The following is a 19,180-nucleotide window of genomic DNA, read 5'->3' on the forward strand; positions in this document are numbered from 1 at the left end:
ATCTCTTGACTCATATAATGTTAAGGTTGGATCATGGTTTTCTTGGACAGGCCAAATCAGATTTTCTCTGTATGTGGGCCAAGTCACAGGAAATGGAGAATCCTGCTTTATACTTACCTAATAACATAAAAAAATACTTCAATCACTAACCTCAGTTCTTGTAATGTATTCATATATCAAAATAATCATTATAGAAAGCAAACAAAATAGTTAATCCTTCAAAGGAATTAGCATAGTCAACATTACAGCGACCAACCAGACTATTAATGTATTTAACACCTACTTCCAGGTGATTTCTATTGGACAGTAAAAGACGTTTTATTTGCACAGAGGACATAAACACAAATTCGAAACTTCATACAGTAAGCCTCTTCTGCACGTTTCATAAGAGCATACATTGCTTTGCATGTAGCAGAGGTCTCTTACTCGACCAGGAAAACCAGAAGAATGTTACATTGTGAAGCAGCAAATCCTACACTGTAATTACAGCTGAATTTAAATGATTTTCTGAAACAGAATGAAAACATGAACATGAAGGGCTCGTGTGCACAAATAAAGAAGTCTTTTAAATGCTGAAACCAAATGTGGCCTTGTCATGGCAACCAAAGCCAACCTAAATTAGGCGCAATATTTTTAATAAGACAATCTGCTCCCACTATCCATCCTGTAGTAGTGACAATTGTCAGACATGTACAACTTAGTTATCATCATTGATTTCAACACTGCTTCTTTCTTCCCCAATGCTTTCAAATTGTCATGGATCTCTGCCTTACTCTTATCAAGAATTCATCCTTCACCCGGCATTTCATCGTCGTCTTCTTGTTCCTGCAATTACATAAAGAACACCTAATACAAATTGATTCACGAAACTTAATGTTCGGAAAAAACTCTTTGCAACTATTTTTATTATTGTTAGTGAAACAGCAATTTTCACTAATAAATCTTTACCTGTCTCATTCATCCTTGAACCAGTCTTTTCCTATACTCCAGACTCTCCTAAAGATTGAACTTCATTTACAATGTAAGTGGACATACTTGTTAATACGCCTAATATTATCTGGAATTTAAGTACAAGACGGCATTCCACAACATGACAGACACCTCCCTCTTTAGACAAAAGCGTGTTCTGAGTAACCATTGTTTTGATTGAAAGCATCTTTGTAATCCTAGCTAAAGCACCTGCTCTTTTGCCTGACTAAGGTGTACTAAAGTTGATAATTCTCTAATCTTTACATCATTTAAAGCAACACTTACAGGAGGGCTATAATCCCAAACACAACTAATACTTGTTGATCCAAAGTTCTCTCTTCACTCGTCCATGGTGCACATCACTTAAATTATTAATGTGATACACCTAAGGAAACACTAAAGCTAGATAACAAAAACAGCCTTGAAGAAGAGTAAAATAAGCAGTTTTTTTTACATATATGACGAATGCCTCTAAACATAATATTAACACTACCTACCTTCTAAAACCTATCTATAAATAAGCAAACACACTATTCCCTACTATGATTGATTGTCATACTCCCTACACTTCATTCACATAATACACACACTCCCTCCTTTGTTCTTTCCATATTTCAAGACTAGGATGTATTTGAGATTTTAATCAGTCTCTTCTTTCAAATCAAATCTGAGTTCATCTTTACCTCTCAACAACCTCTCTCTGTCTCTTGCATTTAGATTCTCTAATAAAATCACGTTCAACCAAAGTCAACATACATACATTATTTATGGAAGTGATTCTAGTGTTGGTAGGATGAAATATTAAAGGACTTCTAAAAATATTGTTTGCTCTCAAATCTTTAATATCATCTAAATAGTCCTGTGGTTCTCAACCTTTTGACTTCTGTGGATCCCCACTTCTCATTACTGAAAGCTGGGGACCCTGGCCCAAATATTGTGGGTGATTTGAACAACAAACAGTACACAAAAATTACAGAAACAAGCATTCCATCAACCACATACTAACACATTTTATCTAATTTGGAAACAAATACAAATATAAATTAAAAAAAATAATTTTAATAGGCAGGTTGGAGCTTTTCTAAATTAAATTGAAACCACACATCATCCTTACTATATTCTATTGGGTACATCTGCACTTCTCCCATGAATCAGAGGATGCTAATTCAATTTTTAGCCTCCAATTTCACATTCCTGGACAGTTACAGTATGTTTTAAAATTTTCAATTGTACATTTAGTCACTTTATTTATATACACTTTTAATCTGTTAATATTATTTTATTTTCTGAGCAGTCACAAGCCCCCTAAGGAGGCTTTGCTGACCCCCAGGGGTCCGAAGACCACACATTGGGAACCACTGAAATAGTCTATAGGAATATGTTAAAATAGCTTAGTTTCTAAATAATCCTGATGTCTAATCAAGCAATAATATATAGAGCGGGGGAGGCCATTAATCAATGATAACTGAATATAAGTCACACCTGCTGAAACAGAAGTAGGGAAATGAGTAGAAATGTAACAATAAGACATTTTCCATATAATTCTTCAACATATCTTTATACACATTTTCTTAAAATCCTTCATCATAATCATAAGTATTTCTGTATCTTAATCTACCACCCCTAGTAATATATAAAAAGATTGAACTATCAATTGAATCATTAGTAGAGTTTGAAAAATAGCTACCAGGAGGGAAATCTATGTACTAAGACAAAAAGAAAAGCAACAGAATAAGAACTATAGTACTTAATTGGAAAGCTGTGGGAATCCTCTCTTTCCTTGGAGGCATTGTTTTCATTTCATCCTCAGCCCTTTATGTTCACCCTTCAAAGCATCAATTTGCAAAGTACAAGAATAATCGAAGTAATCCAAAGTATTTTTAAACTAGTCCTGCCCATCAAAAGCAAACATTCTAGGACAGTCACAGTCCTCCAAAATTCAGGACAGAAGTCCTCTTAACTGAAAAAATTGTTCATCTGGTTCATTCTTTACCAGATATTCCCTATATCTAGAGAATATATTGAAAATTGCACTTGGTGAGAGAGCGTACTGTATTAGCTAGACCCTTGCAGTAATGCAAGATCAGTTATTTATCAAAGCTGCTGATGGCAGTCCTAGAAGTCTCATAGGTCTTCCAATGATCACTTAATGGTGAGATAAATCAACCCTGTTGATTTAGAAGGGGTATACCTCATGCTAAGTAACATCACAGGACATTGCATCTGGCCATTTCAGTGAAGAGGATGCATATACGTTTGCCAGTTTATTTTAGATTATACTGTTGTGCCTCTCCACCACGCTTAGAGCTTCCCTCTGATAACTACAATAGGACTCCTGATCTGTGTTCAGAAGGGCACATAATATTTTCATGATTTCATTCTTGATGTGTGTTCCTTTGTCTCAGTTGTTCAAATTTGGAATTTCAAACCTAAAGCTCAATCTTCTCAATAGCAATTTTTACAACTATTAGTGCATCACACCTCCTTGTTGGATATGCCTTACTCCACTTTGAAAACAAGCAGATTGTATCTATTATATATCCCAGATTGTTATATGGTCTAATTTCTACAAAAGTAACCTACAATCATGTGAAGGAACCTGATGTTTTTCCTGTATGACTCGATTTCCTTTGCTGACGTATTGCATACCTCTGTCAGAAATCTTCTGCATCTATTCTGAGATGAAGATTAATCTAATGAGTTTTTAAATATCTCACTATCCCTTCATCTCCCCTATGACTAGGTCTGTGAAAAGCCTCCCCATTTGTGGCAGCAGTGAATTGGGCAAAACAAAACATCCATCATCACATTTGCAAAACTCATCTTGATCTTACATGCATTCTGCATTTTCCCATATTTTTCTTTTCCTCATCTGACATTTCATTTTGTACATCTCTTAACCCATCAAATGTTTCTACTAAAAACCCAACTAAAACATGTTCAACTTTGTTGTATGATTGTTCGTCCATCTCCATGGACAATGCGATGCCAGTTGTTTTGTAATAGTTTGCAGCTATGTCATTTTATACAATACATCACGCCCCAACAGATTTACAGTTTCACTAATCACAAATTTATGTTTGCCTTTTGCTAAACCTATTTTTACTGAGTATTTGCTGACAACTTCTTAACCACTTGTTTATTTGAAATGCTTACCAATTGGACTTCTTTTCCCAAAAAGGTAGGGTAGACCTTATTGTGGAATGCACACCATCTGTATCCACCAAAAATAACTAGGTTTAGCTATTCATGTATTCTATAAATGGACCATCCTGGTCTACCTATAGAACTGCACCAAGGATACAGTCTTCCTAACCCCCCTAGCACCAACATTAGGCCTGACTTACTTCTTGCAGAACTCCAAGAGTAAATGCAAGTTGTGGAAATTAATTAATATTTACCACTGGTCTCACTTGAGGCTTAACTGAATTTAAATGAAATTGAAAATTATGTGAATTCTATAGAAATCCTGGTGTACTCCTCTGCATTTGAGGTAGTAGAATTGGAGCCAAAGGCACTGTTCAGCCAAACTGTGTTATGTTCTGCTTATTCTGCACAGGTGTTGGTAGGGTTGCGACCGTTGACTATGTTACCCTATTTTGTGCCAGTGGAATCCTATTCTGCTACAGAGGGTTAATTTGAAGCACCATTTGTGTCCCATTAGTATATTGTTTTGAATTATATCTGCGATTCTCTTCCATTGTTCTTCTTTACCACAAATGTGACACGCTCAAAATCTAACAGCACTATTGTTAACATTGTTATTGAAACCTCTGCCTGGACCTCAAAAACCAATTTTCTCCACCTCTTGAAGAACCCTGAAACTACTTGCCATATCCCTGACGAATTAATCCTTGACCTCCCTGCTGAAAAATGCAGTTAGTGCCATCATTAATTTCTCTTCTGTCAATTTATTTTTAGACTCATGATAATCACTGCAATATTTCATGTATGTTAGTATTTTATCAAGTGACTTTGCCTGCCAACACATCACACACTGCTGAAGCTGTGGACTCGTCTCCAGATGCAAGGTTAACACAAAAGCTGAAACAAATCCCAGAGCACCTTTTTCATTAGATCTTCCCTTCCACTATATTGCCAATAAATCTGCATCAATCTCTCATAGTATACATGTACCAACTCCACTGCATTTTGAGCTGCTCTCGTGATCTTGGGACCAATTAACTTGTTACTCTAGAACAATTGCTTTCAAATAATTAATAGCAGTTATACACTTGTCCATCTCCACAGATGAAGGATCACAAGTCTGTGCACTCCTATGCTGTTTTTCATTCATCCACTTTACTACCAATTTTCAATCAGTTCACAAATCCTGTGGCACAATAATCAGAAATATTCCATCCAAATCTGCCCTCAGAACCTTGGAACAGCTGCATTTCTTTCTACCTTTACGTGCCATTTTCATGATTTTCCCTAAGCTGTGAAAAATCTTTCATAGAAGCCCATAGGTCATTCCTCCTCCAAGGTAAATGAACGTAAACTGGACCAAGGCTTCCTTGTATTTCTCTCAGTAGAAATTCTCCTAAAACATCACATTAACAATCACTAAAGACTTTTTTCAGCTCAGTGTTTAGCCGATTTTCAGTCAAATATCTTATACTTTTCCACAGTCTCCTAATCTCTGATTAATTCTATATTTTTTTAATATTGCACCCAACCTCACAATGGATATTTTTCACAATTCAGATTTTGTAATTTTTATTTTGTAAGGTTTGTCAGTTTTTTTCTATTCAGTCACTCTCAATTCCTTATCCACACTCTGTCACTGTTCATACCCACTATGAGCTTGCTTCCCTGCTGCCAAATAAAAAATAAAAAAACACTAGCTCATCAAAATGCAGTTTCAGAATGATCTGATTCAACAAACTGTTAAAAAGTCACTTGACTCATGCGCCCCTACCCCAAACCACTGCTGTCACACTCTTTGATGTTTCACCAGCTTCCAAATTAACTTCTTTTTCACTCCTGTGTCTCAACTCTGATTCTTTAGATTCATTATATGGTGGCTGTTTTGTCAGCAGATCATCCAATAGTTCATCCTCTTTATCAGAATCCTCATAATGTTCGTTCTCTTTTTTCATTCTGTTTTATTTTATTCTTTGTTTGATTTGCAGAGATTACAGAAAGGCACTTCTGTATGCCACGCCTTTTTCTTCATACACAACCATCCAAGCATCTAACCTATCATCCTCATCTCTAAGTCTTTTCTGCCTTAATATTGGCTCTCATATACCATTCATTCAGTGTTTCAAAGTGCCGGGTCTCGTTTGTGGATTCAAACAAGCAATGTGTCAAGTAGGCAATGTTCTTTACAACAAACATTTTAGGGAAGTTGTGATTTTTCAGCTCTCACCATAGCCTTGTGCCATTCTTTAAGCCACAAATAAGTGTGCATGCCAGAATTTATGATCATCTCACAGGTTGCACTTCCAACTAGTGTTATAGGGTATCCTTTTGATAGCTATTTCGACTTTAACGTAACTAAAATTTGTGCCCATTTTAAAATCAAACACTCTTCATATCACAATACGAGATCAAATGCAATAATTCAATAAGACAAAATAATACAGTCTGTGTCTGGGTACCAGGAAACGGGGCAAAAATGAAACTCACTTGAAAGCACTACACAATCACACATAAAGCTAGGCTTTTGACCAGCAGTAACCTAAGCTTGGAACTAGTTTACTCTTGTGCACAGAATGAACCATCACTGTTCCTTCCCAGATTAGCACACCACAACTAGGCTAGAGTGGAATTCATTAATTTATAAACCTCGACACCACCGTAAAATCGTCCACAGTCACCTTTAATTTGAGTTGTCTAAACCTTCCCATAAAATACATAATCAAAACAATAAATCATTGCAATATTTCAACACACTCCACTTCTAGCAGCAATATCAACAACTCATATAAACGCAACACTGTAACATAACATGAATGCAATCAGCAACACAACACATGTCACAAATCGAAACATGCTAGACACATCACTCTATTAATACTCATCAAATCCCATTGTGTGAAATTGCATCAGCAAAGCACCTCCACCAGGCTCCAAAACCACAGGAACACTTCATCATGGGACAACTGAACCAAGATTCTCCAATTACAGATCTCATTAGCCTAACTAATTAATTGCAAACCTGTACTGATTAGCTTAATTAGTCACTAATTAATTGTTCACTAATTCTCCAACCAACATCTCTTGACACCCATGCAGATTTCAAATTATGGGGGATCAAGTTGCAGGAAAGGGATAATCCTAGTATCATATATTTGGTCAATAACATTAAGAAAAAAAACATAATACATTAATATCAGTTCTTTTAATTTGTAAAAATATCAAAAGAATCATCAAAGAAAGCAAAAAGATTAGTTAATCAATTAAATTAGCACGGTCAAATCATGGGCAAAAGATTACAGGTAGTTAACTAGCCATGTCAAGCAGACTGACATAAGGTCTGTCCCATTCAACGTCCAAAGCTAAGGATGGCTGCATCTAAGCTCCAACACTCACTGCTCTGAAGCTAAAATATAACATGTGCAAAAATCTTTAAAGTCTGGCTGTTTCCAAAAGAGCGCCTCTTTTATAATGTTTTCTACAAAGAAGGCACACAATTTTCATAGCAACTAATCAAACTATATCTTTAACACCTACTCCAAAGTGATTTCTCTTGGACAGTAAAAGATGTATTTTACTTGCACAGATAAAGTAAACACAAATTTTAAACTTCACACAATAACCTTCTTATGCACCTTTCCTAACAACGGACCAAACCTTGTTGCAAGGTTTTCTTCCACCATAAACTGCAGTTAAATTAAAATGATTTTCTGCAACAGAATGAAAACATGGACATGCAGGTCTTGTGCACACAAATAAACAAGCACTCTTACATGCTGCAGCCCAGTGCATCCTACACATGACAACTACAGCCAACCTAAATTGCGCACAAAGTTCTGTATATGAAAACCTGCTCCTACGTTTCCTTTTTTGGCCTGAATATGTCTGCTGATGCAGAAATAATGTTAAAGTTACTGCATGTTTTACAGCAGTTCTCTTGCCCCTCCGCAGTTCAGCAGAGTTCATGGAAAGTGAAAATTTGTCCCTCAACTTTTGGGTGTGCATGGAGGCTTTAAAGTAATATACAACAACCCTGGGAATATGGGTTATTATCAAAGGAGGTACCTGCTTCTGGGTTGTTCAGACTGGATATACCAGCCTCCTTGGCAGAATTTGGGGGCATTACCGTTTCAGACTTTTGCATGCTGGCTACCCAAGATGCTCAGCCCACATTTGTGTCATGCAATAGGTTTGATGTATCGAAGGAATTCGAGGTGACTTTTGTTACTAGTGTCCGTACCGGTGGCATTGAAAACTAAACTGCATTTTTATATTGTTCATATTGATCTCAGTGATGTTCTGAATGTGGTGGTGTGGTATAATTGTTAACTGTTACGGTGTTTTTTGCCTCAAAATAGAGATAAGCAAAAAGAACACATGATGAACGGAATGCTGAACAAATCAAACATTCACCCCTAGTCACATATCTGGGTTTGATCCATCATTGTTTTGCTCACCACACCATCCCAGTTTGTACCCAGCCATATGCAAATCTCTTTTGACTCTGCTTCCCACAGGAACAGTCCAGCCTGAGCTGCCAGGCCGTGTCCTCCCTGGACTGGAAACAAGCATCTTGAGACCAGTTTTGGGGTATCACCCCTCATCACCCAGGCTAGCTTGAATCCAGTGGCACAGTGTGCACGGGATTCACATCTGGGCATACCCTTACTACTGATGGGCGACAAAAGCAAAAAGAACAGATTATGGACAGAATGCTGACTAAATCAAACATTCACCCCCAGTCACAGATGTGGTTTTATCTTATTGCACTTTTGCTCACCACACCACCCCAGTTTGGAGATAGCCATATGCAAATCAGTCTTGACCCTGCTCCCCATGGGAACAGTCCTGCCCAAACTGCCAGGCATTTGCAGTGTGCAGTTTTACACTGCCATTTTTACATGCCAGATAAACCTGTTGCCAGGCTGAAACCTTCCTTTTTAATACTTAAAAGTCACATCTAAGGCAGACCATAAAAGCACAGAGGGCTGGATGCCTGATATTTAAAAGTAGGACGTGTATAGCTAATATTGTTCATGTCCTGGCAGTGAAAAACCTCCCAAGTTGTTTTTCCCTCTGGCAGGGTTGGCTCTCCAAAAGGTTAATACTCGTTTACACTTTTATATGTAATAAGTGCTAAATTCAGTTGGGTATAACTAGAAGAATATTTCAAGGGCTCATAGGAATTTAAAATCTAACTTAATGGTCAAGTTGGATTTTATATTGTCATTTTGTAAAATACACTTTTAAAACGTTGCCACTTCCCTGCTTAAAACAAAAATGCTTTGTTTCCTGTGTTGAGCTGTCATCTGACCCCTGATTGCTTCCCTGTGGTGAGGTGTGTATTGCCCCAGACAGTGACAGAGGTCTCTGGATGTGAGGAGAAGGCCTCCTTTCTTGACCGGATGGCTTAGCGTTGTGCCAAGCCCCTTCCTGAGTTTCAAAAGATGCTCCCCTGTCACTAACAGATGAATCTCAAACGTAGGCCTGTCTCCCTTCTGTGTTTCTAGTCAGGCTGGCTCCAAACCCAGTAAGGGATGGGGGGGGGGGGATACAGACCAGAACTGGTTTAGGGGTGGACAAAGAACTGCTCTCCAATCATAGGCTGCCATTGGGCATACATGTGGACCCCCACAGACCTCTCCTCAGACCTTAGAAGAATCAGGAGGGGGACTACCATGCTATCACGGTCATGCATCCTGAAGAACCTGAAGGAAGACTGAACCTGTTTGCCTTGAACCCAGGACCCCAGAAGTGACTCCATGGGACAGTTGACTGACCACGTATTTGCGCTACAGGGACGCAGCAAGCTTCAAGAATCCTCTCTCCCTGCAACTGCCCAGCTGGCTAGTTCTAACTAGACTTGCCCTGAACCCTGCTGCTGGTCGCTGTTGGAATGAGTCCTGAACTTCACATGGTGCCATTCCAGATCTGGACCCATTGTTGATGTTAAAGCTTTTTTTTTGCCATCTTTCTGCCTGAAGAACCAATGGAGATGAGGGCCACTGTCAGTGCCACAGTCGTCGACATAGAAACATTGGTTGGCCTCTACTTGGTGGTTTGCCCCACACTTTGAGAAAAGTTTCTAAAGTCCGAACATAGAGGGTTTTACTGTGACCAACACCGAGCAGCATTCAATTGACATCAAGGTATTCCAGGACACAGATTTTGAACATCGCCTACACAGAGATTTCCTACCTTTGTCAATGACCACACCCAGAACTTGCTCTTCAGCAGCCAATGGCCACTTTTCTCCATAAATGTTTCTAAGCCAAAAGGTAAATTTCCCACTGAGTTGAACCTGGTTCCCATATCCGACTGGTGATCCATCGTAGTAGACTTTGATTTTTTACTCGATCTTGAACAATGTTATGCTATTTGTATTTGACGATTGACTCTATCTTGACCACTGACTCCGTTTTGTGCTCAGCTTCAGGTGCCATCACAGTGACGGCACAGTTAATTTTCCATAAACCTTGTTTTCTACATTGAACGTGTTTTCGTTCTTCTTACCCGAGCAGAACGACTGTAGAGGTGATAAGAGTGTACAAGGGTGAGAATGTTTTCAGCAGAGAAAGGTACAGCTCTGTCTCAAGAATGTACATTGGGGTCTGGCCAGTTCTTTTGCGTGTTTTCGACACAGACCAAGTACAGCCAGCATTTGAAGTCAATAACCAAAGGGATGGGGAGGTTACTAGAATCTTCCTCTTGAGTTAACTTAAAGTATATAAAGTGGGAAAAACTTAGCACTGACACAGAGTAGCTCGTTTTGGAAGTGGACGCACTGCCCAATAATATCCCATTGGGGAATTTCTCCTCTCCCAGCCGTTAAGGTTCCTCTGCTTGATGCTGGGAAGGATGATAATGGATTCAACCGCCAGGGTGATGCATTCTAACTTCTAATTATTTAGCTTATATACATGTTTATGCTTTGTTGATGCACTGCACACTTCTTTCTCTGCAATGATTCTTGTAAATACACTTGTTCTTTTCCATTTGAGTTCAATGCCTATTTTCATGCATTTGTGTGCTTTTATTTGATATCTGGGAAGTGCCGTAATGAATTCATTACTCAAACTAAGAGTGCTGCATTCCTTGGCATTGTTTCCTCTTAGTTTAAAGCAGAGCAGAACAGACGACCAGACACCCACGATTGACACTATGTGCTTATTGGTACTATTTTTAATTCTAACTTTAAACATTCATATCTCCAGGTCTTCTTATTGGATTTCTGTCTTTTTGGTGTGTTTTAGTTATTAAAAATGTTCTCTCTTTATCTAAATCGGTTTGGGATTTTTTTGGTATTGTTTTTACTTTTTTACAGTTTGAGAACTGCATAAATACTTAAAACATTACGGTTTATTTAGTGCCTTAAGTGGTTCACGCTGAGGATTGTGGTTAATATTTGATGTAAGTTCTGCCCTCTTCAGCTAATACCACAATATATTTCACCCATGTTCAATAACTAAATGGAACCTCATTTATCTAAATCGGTTTGGGATTTTTTTGGTATTGTTTTTACTTTTTTACAGTTTGAGGACTGCATAAATACTTAAAACATTACGGTTTATTTAGTGCCTTAAGTGGTTCACGCTGAGGATTGTGGTTAGTATTTGATGTAAGTTCTGCCCTCTTCAGCTAATACCACAATATATTTCACCCATGTTCAATAACTAAATGGAACCTCATTTATAAATTGAAGTTGGTAAATTTCAGCTTTGGCAGTGCACGACTGGATTATGAATTAGGGGAAAAATCTGCATGAATCTCTCTTTGAGGTTCTTTGGCTAGCAGTACAATATCTGACTAGGGAATTAGCTCCATCATCATTATTAAGTCACAAGGTCATTATCTTGCCACCTACCAATAAAAATAATAGAGGTATACTTCAGTGTTTTCACTGGCCCTTGATGTTGGCTTTGTTAGCTTTGCAGATGTGGAAGCTATCAAACTCCAATTTCTTTCTTTGTGGACAAACTATAATCATCTATGGTTTATACTTAGGCCACCAATGAAGATCATATTTTGTACATTTTACTGCAGGCTAGTCCAAGTATCCCTGATTATTCAATCACACTATCTAATTTGTTGGCATAACCATTTTCTCTCTCTTTCTCCCAGACTGTCCTCAGGTGCAGTGTATTCACCCTTATGTTGCACAGCAGCCAGACGAGCTTACCCTGGAACTTGCCGAAGTCTTGAACATCTTGGACAAGGCAGAAGATGGTAAAAATTTGAAGGGAGGTCTATGGCACAGCTGGGTGAAAATATTATTTATTTTATGCTGAGGAAAGTACTCTGAATGCAGGAACAGCCACATACCGCTGAAATTAGGTGTCACCTTATAAAGCATTCTGTGGAGTTTACCTCTGAGACCACCGTCTCTCTGTAAATGTACTTTTTCAGTAGAGGGAGTACCAAGTGTCAGCTTTGGGGTTTCAGAAACCTTCCATTTTACACCTCTAAATCAGTGAGCTGTGTTGGAATGGTCTCCGGGATTGAGTGAAAGTGCACCGAATAGGAATTTGGGTACAGGATTGTGCCTGTTTATTGGAGGATGGAGAAACTCTGTATGTGAACTGAATAAGAAAGTGTCAACAATATTTCTGTTTTTCACCACCTGGGAGGAAGACTGTCTTTTAAATGTTACAGAATAATACTAAATAAAGGAGAGTATAATAAAGAACAAAATTCCAAATTTATGTAGGATGTGCATAAAACACATATTGGTGTCTATATCAAGTTTTGGAAGAAATATGGCAGCAGATGGACTGGCCTGATGCTTCAGTTCAGAAGTTACTACCGGATATCTTAAGCAAACGCATTTTCTATGGAACCCATCAAACAGCTAAGCATGAATGTAAATTTTAAATTTCCATTTCATTAAAATTGTGTTTTTGATCATTAAGTACTGGGTGACTTGAGGGTCTATGGATGCTTTCTCTAAGCCAGTGTTGCTGTCAGATGCCAAGTTGGAAGGAGTGCACACGTGTTTCTGCATTACACATATAGTGTAGGTTCTATAATTATGTCTGATTAAAGTTGGAATGGATATACTTCTGTGTCCTATAGATTTTACAGCCTGGTGTCTCTTATGAAATGGAGACCATTGGTCAGTGGCTTTGTGCTGTTTAAGCTACTTCAGGAATGAAACACAGCCCATAGTCAATCTATATTCTGTTGTCAAACAAAAAATACATTATTGACAAGGCAGGTAGTTAAAATGATAGATATTGGCCCTCATCAGAAGTGTGGGCCTTTTTGTGTCTTGCTGGAAATAGCCCTTTGTGCAGGGTTTCCTCTGAACCTTTGCCTCTGACCTCCTGTTTTTTGGTTTCTGTGCTGAATCTAGTTTTTGCTGGCGTTAGGACACTGGGCACTTTACCACTATTGACCAGTGCTAAGGTGCAAGTGCTCTGTGTCTAAAATGGTATTGGTAATTGGTTTACCCATGATTGGCATGCTTGGTTTACCAGTAAGTCCCTAGTAAATTACACTAGTAGTGCCCAGGGCCTGTAAATCATATGCTACAAGTGGGCCAGCAGCACTGATTCTGCCACCCACATGCATAGCTCTGTAAGCATGTCTCAGCCCTGCCACTGAAGTGTCTGAGTGCAGTTTTGAACTGCCAGGTCAACCTGGCGGATGCACCCACCTGCCAGGCCCTAACCCTCCGTTTTACTACATGTAAGTCGCCCGGTAGGCCCAAGGATGCCCCATGGGCAGGGTCCAGTGTATTTAAAAGGTGGGACATGTACTGATGTGTTTTACATGACCTGATAGTGAAATACTGCTATATTTGTTTTTCACTATTGCAAGGCCTATCTCTCCCGTAGGTTAACATGGGGATTGCCTAAAATATATTTTAAGTGTAATTGCCCATTGGAAGCACATAGACATATGGGGCTTGGGGTCTCTGATCTCATAATTTGAAAATAGATATTTTGGTGAAGTTGGTTTTTAAATTGTAAGTTTGCAAATGTCAGTCTGTGACTCTGCCTGTTTGTGGAATACATGTCCAGATCAGGATGACAGTTGGGCTGTTTGTGAATTCACTCTAGACAGTCACACAAAGGGAGCTGGGGTGTGCCCTGTAAACCTGATGTGTCTTCCTGGGTTGGAGTGGAGGGAGGAGCTGACACTTGCACCTGAATAGGGCTGTGCCTGTTCTTACAGAAAGCAGTCTCCAATGACCTGGAGTGTGTCTGGGGCCAGGGTAGTGCACTACAAAGACTTCCCTTTGACATTTGTCTACTTCAAAGGCAGGAAATAGTATAAGTATTGGGCCTCCGAGACCACACCTTCAGAGCACTTCTGGACTGAGGACGTTCTGCCAGGAAGAAGAGCTGGATGCTGCAGGAGGAACTGCTACTCTGCATGCTACTTTGTTGTGCTGGCCTTCTGCTTTCTGCTCTGTCCTGGGAGTGAAAGGTCTGGACTTTGCCTTCTACATTCTGCTTTCCAAGGTGCTTGAAGGGCTTGAACGGAGCTTGCCTCCTGTTAAGAAGTCTCAGGGACATCAAAGACTTCATCTGTCAGTTCCTGGACTCTTGTGCTGAGAGTCCTGACTTGCCAAGCAGTGCCAAATCCAGTCCCTCTGCCTGAGGAAGAAAATGCACTGCTGGACGTACGACAGAATAATTAATGCAGCATCTGCCTTGCAGCTGAAGAACTGATGCTGCGCCTGCCTTGCAGTGGAAGGATCGATGCAGTGCCTGTAGGACCAATGCAGCGCCTGTTCCACCACGGCTGTATCATCACTGTATGTTTGGATTTTCCCATACATTGTTCCTTGGTGTAATTTTTGCATTGGCCCTGCACCGCAGCAAGGAACCAGGGCTGCGTGACCAGAAACCGATGCATCATTTCTCTTGCAGGGAGAAAAACAATGCATGACCTCCCCTGCCAATAAGGAACCAACGCATCACCTCCCCTGAAGTAAGGAACCAACACATCACCTCCCCTGTCAGTAAGGAACCGCTGCATCAGTTCCCCTGCGGTGTAAGGAACCAACGCATCACCTCCCCTGAGCAGTAAGGAACAGAGGCATCACTTTGTTTTCCGGCGCCTCACCTCCTCTGCTGCCCGCATCGTCTTTGTTTTTGACACATCCCAGGTACTGTGTATTAAAAAGAGACAACCCTTGATTCCTCTGAATTAAGACTCTTTGTAGCTTTTTAAAAGTGATTCTTTGCTTGTGTATGTCGGATGTTTGTCATTTTGGTCTTGTTTAACTCTGATAAATATTGGTTGTTTTTCTAAACTGGTGTTGAGTGCTTCTGTGGTGTTTTCACTGTGTTAATGTGTGTGTGTGTACACATACTTTACACATTGCCTCTGAGATAAGCCTGACTCCTTGTGCCAAGAACGGGGGTGAGCAGGGGTTTTCTTAGCTGTGGGACTCCCTTACCCGGACTAATGTGAGGGTCCCTATTCGATCAGGGTGCAAACCACTGCCAACTAAAGACCCCATTTCTAACATTGGTGATCAGCGGTGAAGATAGGACTTGTATTTGTACTTGACATGCAGTGATTAGTGTACACTACTTCCATAACGGAGACCATTACGCAACCACATACTGTTTATTCTTTTGACCTTTTTCTTTGTGCCTTCTGGAGTTTTTTGTGCAACCTCTAAGTTTCATCCATAATCATGTCTCTGTCTGGTGAGCCAGCAGCAGTTATTGCAGATTTAATGTTTGAGCAGGAGAGGCTGGAAACCTTAGGGTGCCTCAGCTCAAAAAGTTCTACAAAGACTTCAGGTGTCCTTTTAGAGGCCTCACTAGAAAGGAGGAGTTGTTAAAGATGCTGAGGGCCTGATTGGAAACCGGTCCCAGGATACTTGTTTCCGGTCCAGGGAGGACCTGGCCTAGCAGTTTGAGCTGGACTGTTCCCATGGGGAACAGGGTCAAGACTGATTTACATATGGCTGGGTCTAGACTTGGGTGACGCGGCGAACAAAATAACGATGGATTAAACCCAGATCTGTGACTGGGGGTGAGTGTTTGAAAAATTTCAACACTCCGTCCATCATTTTATTTTGTTTTGTTGCTTTGTGCGCCCTATGTGGCAGGGGAATTGCCCAGATGTGGGTCCCTTGCTCGCTGTGCCACTGGATTCAAGCTAGCCTGGCTGATGAAGGGTGATACCCTGAAAATGGTCCCAGGAAGCTTGTTTCCGGTCCAGGGAGGACCTGGCCTAGCAGGTCGGGCTGGACTGTTCCCATGGGGAACAGGGTCAAGACTGATTTGCATATTGGTGGGTCCAAACTCGGGTGATGTGGCGAGCAAAATAACAATCGATTAAACCCAGATCTGTGACTGGGGGTGAGTGTTTGAAAAGTTTCAACACTCCGTCCATCATTTTATTTTGTGTTGTTGCTGTGTGAGCCCTAAGTGGCAGGGGTATGCCCAGACGTGGGTCCCTTGCTCGCTGCACCACTGGATTTAAGCTAGCCTGGCTGATGAAGGGTGGTAGTCTGAAACCAGTCCCAGGATGCTTTTTTCCGGCCCAGGGAGGCCCTGGCCTAGCAGTTCAGGCTGGACTGTTCCCATGGGGAACAGGGTCAAGACTGATTTGCATATGGCTGGGTCCAAACTGGGGTGACGTGGGGAGCAAAATAACCATGGATTAAACCCATATCTGTGACTGGGGGTGGTTATTTGAAAAGTTTCAACACTCCGTCCATCATTTTATTTTGTTTGTTGCTTTGTGAGTCCTTTGGGCAGCCAGGCAGTTCCTCTTGACAGGTGGCAGGTTCTGGTGCAGATTGTCTGTCCCAAGAAGTGTCTAAGTTGGTAGAGTCAGGGACCCAGTTTATAAGTGCCTTTGAAGTGGGGGAGACTTCAAAGAGTGGTTTTGAAGTGCACAAGGTCCCCTTTCAGTACAGCCCTGTCTGCCAGGGTCCCAGTAGGGGTTATTGCAGTCCTTTTATGAGGGCAGGCCACTGTCCTTTGAAATGTAAGTGTCAGGCCCTCCACCCTTCCAGCCCAGGAAGACCCATTCAGTATGCAGATGTATGCATGTGTGACTGAGCATCCTGCATTTTTGTTTATCTGGGTGTAATGCACAAGGAAGCTGTCAACCAGTCCAGCCCAGATGCGGACTGGAGACAGGCTATAAGGCACAGAAGGATTTAAGTGCAGAGAAATGCTCACTTTCTTAAAGTAGCATTTTTAAAATAGCAATATAAAATCCAACCTCACCAGTCATCAGGATTTTGTATTACCATTCTGGTCATACTAAATATGACCTGTTTACCCCTTTCTAATCAGAATCTACCACTCAGTTTATGAGGGTAGCCCTATTGTTAGCCTATGAAAGGAGCAGGCCTCACAGCGGTGGCAAAATGACTTTAGGAGTTTTCCACTACCAGGACATATAAAGCACACATATATATGCCCTGCCTTTCACCCACAGAGAACCCTGCCCTCTGGGTTACCTAGGGCCAACCTTAGGGGTGACTTCTATGTAGAAAAAAGGGAGTTTAAGGCTTAGCAAGTACTTTTAAATGCCAAGTCGGAGTGGCAGTGAAACTGCACACTCAGGCCTTGCAATGGCAGACCTAAGACAGGGTTAAGGGGCTACTTATGTGGGTGTCACAACCAGTACTGTAAGCCCACTAGTAGCATTCAGTCTACAGGCCCTGGGCACATGTAGTGCACTTTACTGGGGACTTACAAGTAGATTAAATAGGCCAATTGGGTATGAACCAATGTTACCATGTTTTAAGGGAGAGAGCACATGCACTTCAGCACTGGTTAGCAGTGGTAAAGTGCACTAAGTCCTCAAACCAGCAAAAACAGTGTCAAAAAGTGGAGGGAGGCAGGAAAAAAGTTGGGTGGGACCACCCTAATGCATATACCCAAAAATGTGGTGAAACATTTTGTTGTGGTTGATGACATTGAGCAGTGGTTCAGGGAGTATGAGGTGGCACTGATGATGAACAGGGTCTCTAAGAGAGATTAGGGGCAGGCCTGTGGAAGTATTTCTTAGTAGAGGGGAGGGCCACCTTGTTTGCCTTAGAAGTGGAGGATCAGAGGAGGTTCCCTGCCATGAAAACACCCTGATGAGGAGGTTTGGTCTCACCCAAAGGGTTACAGGGTTAAGTTTGGGGAGAGTGCCATACTTGGGTCACAAACTTGGGTGGAGTACGTTCATTCTTTCTGCAGAGCAGTGGATGGTTGGGTGAAGGGCAGCGCGTTAACAGACTATCAGGGGCTGTACAATTTTCATGAGAGCACTTGTGTAGACTTTTTCTTTCGAGAGCTGCACCAGCACTTGATTGACAGCAAGCTTACCAAGGAGGCGGACCGCTGGCTCAGCATCAGGGTCCAAAAGAAGTTGCATGTGGGAGACTTGGCCAAGGGTGGGCAGGGTCCCCAACAGAAGCAGGAGGGGAAGGTCAAGGTAGACACAGATAGGTCCCAGGGTAAGTGGGTGAAAAGGGTTCTCATGTCCCATCTGACAGGAAGGCGGGAGGTTCTAGTGGGCGCTGTTGCCAGGCACCTGATTCTAAACCCTATTGCTTTGAGTGCTCCCAGCTAGGACACAAGAAAGGGGACGTTGTCTGTCCTGAGAAAACCCCCACTGATGGACCCTCTACAGGGGTGGCCAATATGGCCTCTGAGGGAGCTAATCTCCAGGACCAAGTCATACACCACGCCGTAATCTCCCTTAGTTGGGAGGTGAACTCAGAGGGTGAGTTGGTGATTCCAGAAGGTTGGTGTCATCACTTCCACCAGGTGAAATTGGAGAGGGTCCCAGTCACTGATCTGTTGGACACTGGGGCTAGTCAAACCATGGTTGTGAAAGGCTAGTTTCTCCAGAGCAGTACACCGGCCAGGTGTGTAGAGTGACTCCAGCCCATGGGCAAGGCATTTTCCACTTTATGGCTCTGGTGTCCCTAGAGTGGGATGGGAACGTGACCCAGAGAAGGGTCATAGTTAGTCCCCAGATGCTCATAGACTGCATTCTGGGGAATGATTTGCCCCCGATGTCAGAGGAACTGGGAAGGGTGGCAGCCTAAGGTGCTCTAACAGTTCAGTTTTCTGGGGGTACCACTCCA

The 19,180-nt window shown here is 41.3% G+C and overlaps 1 protein-coding gene across 2 annotated transcripts in view; it reads left to right on the top strand.

The window, feature by feature from the left end:
- NGEF (neuronal guanine nucleotide exchange factor) overlaps positions 1-19,180 on the top strand; it is an 850,900-nt gene that overhangs the window by 817,992 nt on the left and 13,728 nt on the right. For both annotated transcript variants that reach the window (XM_069213776.1, XM_069213777.1), the window contains one exon: positions 12,235-12,339. In XM_069213776.1, the coding sequence (XP_069069877.1) occupies positions 12,235-12,339 (105 nt within the window). The remainder of the gene's footprint in view (positions 1-12,234; positions 12,340-19,180) is intronic.

Source organism: Pleurodeles waltl, chromosome 11 (genome assembly GCF_031143425.1).
Source record: "Pleurodeles waltl isolate 20211129_DDA chromosome 11, aPleWal1.hap1.20221129, whole genome shotgun sequence".
Classification (NCBI taxonomy): Eukaryota; Metazoa; Chordata; class Amphibia; order Caudata; family Salamandridae; genus Pleurodeles; species Pleurodeles waltl.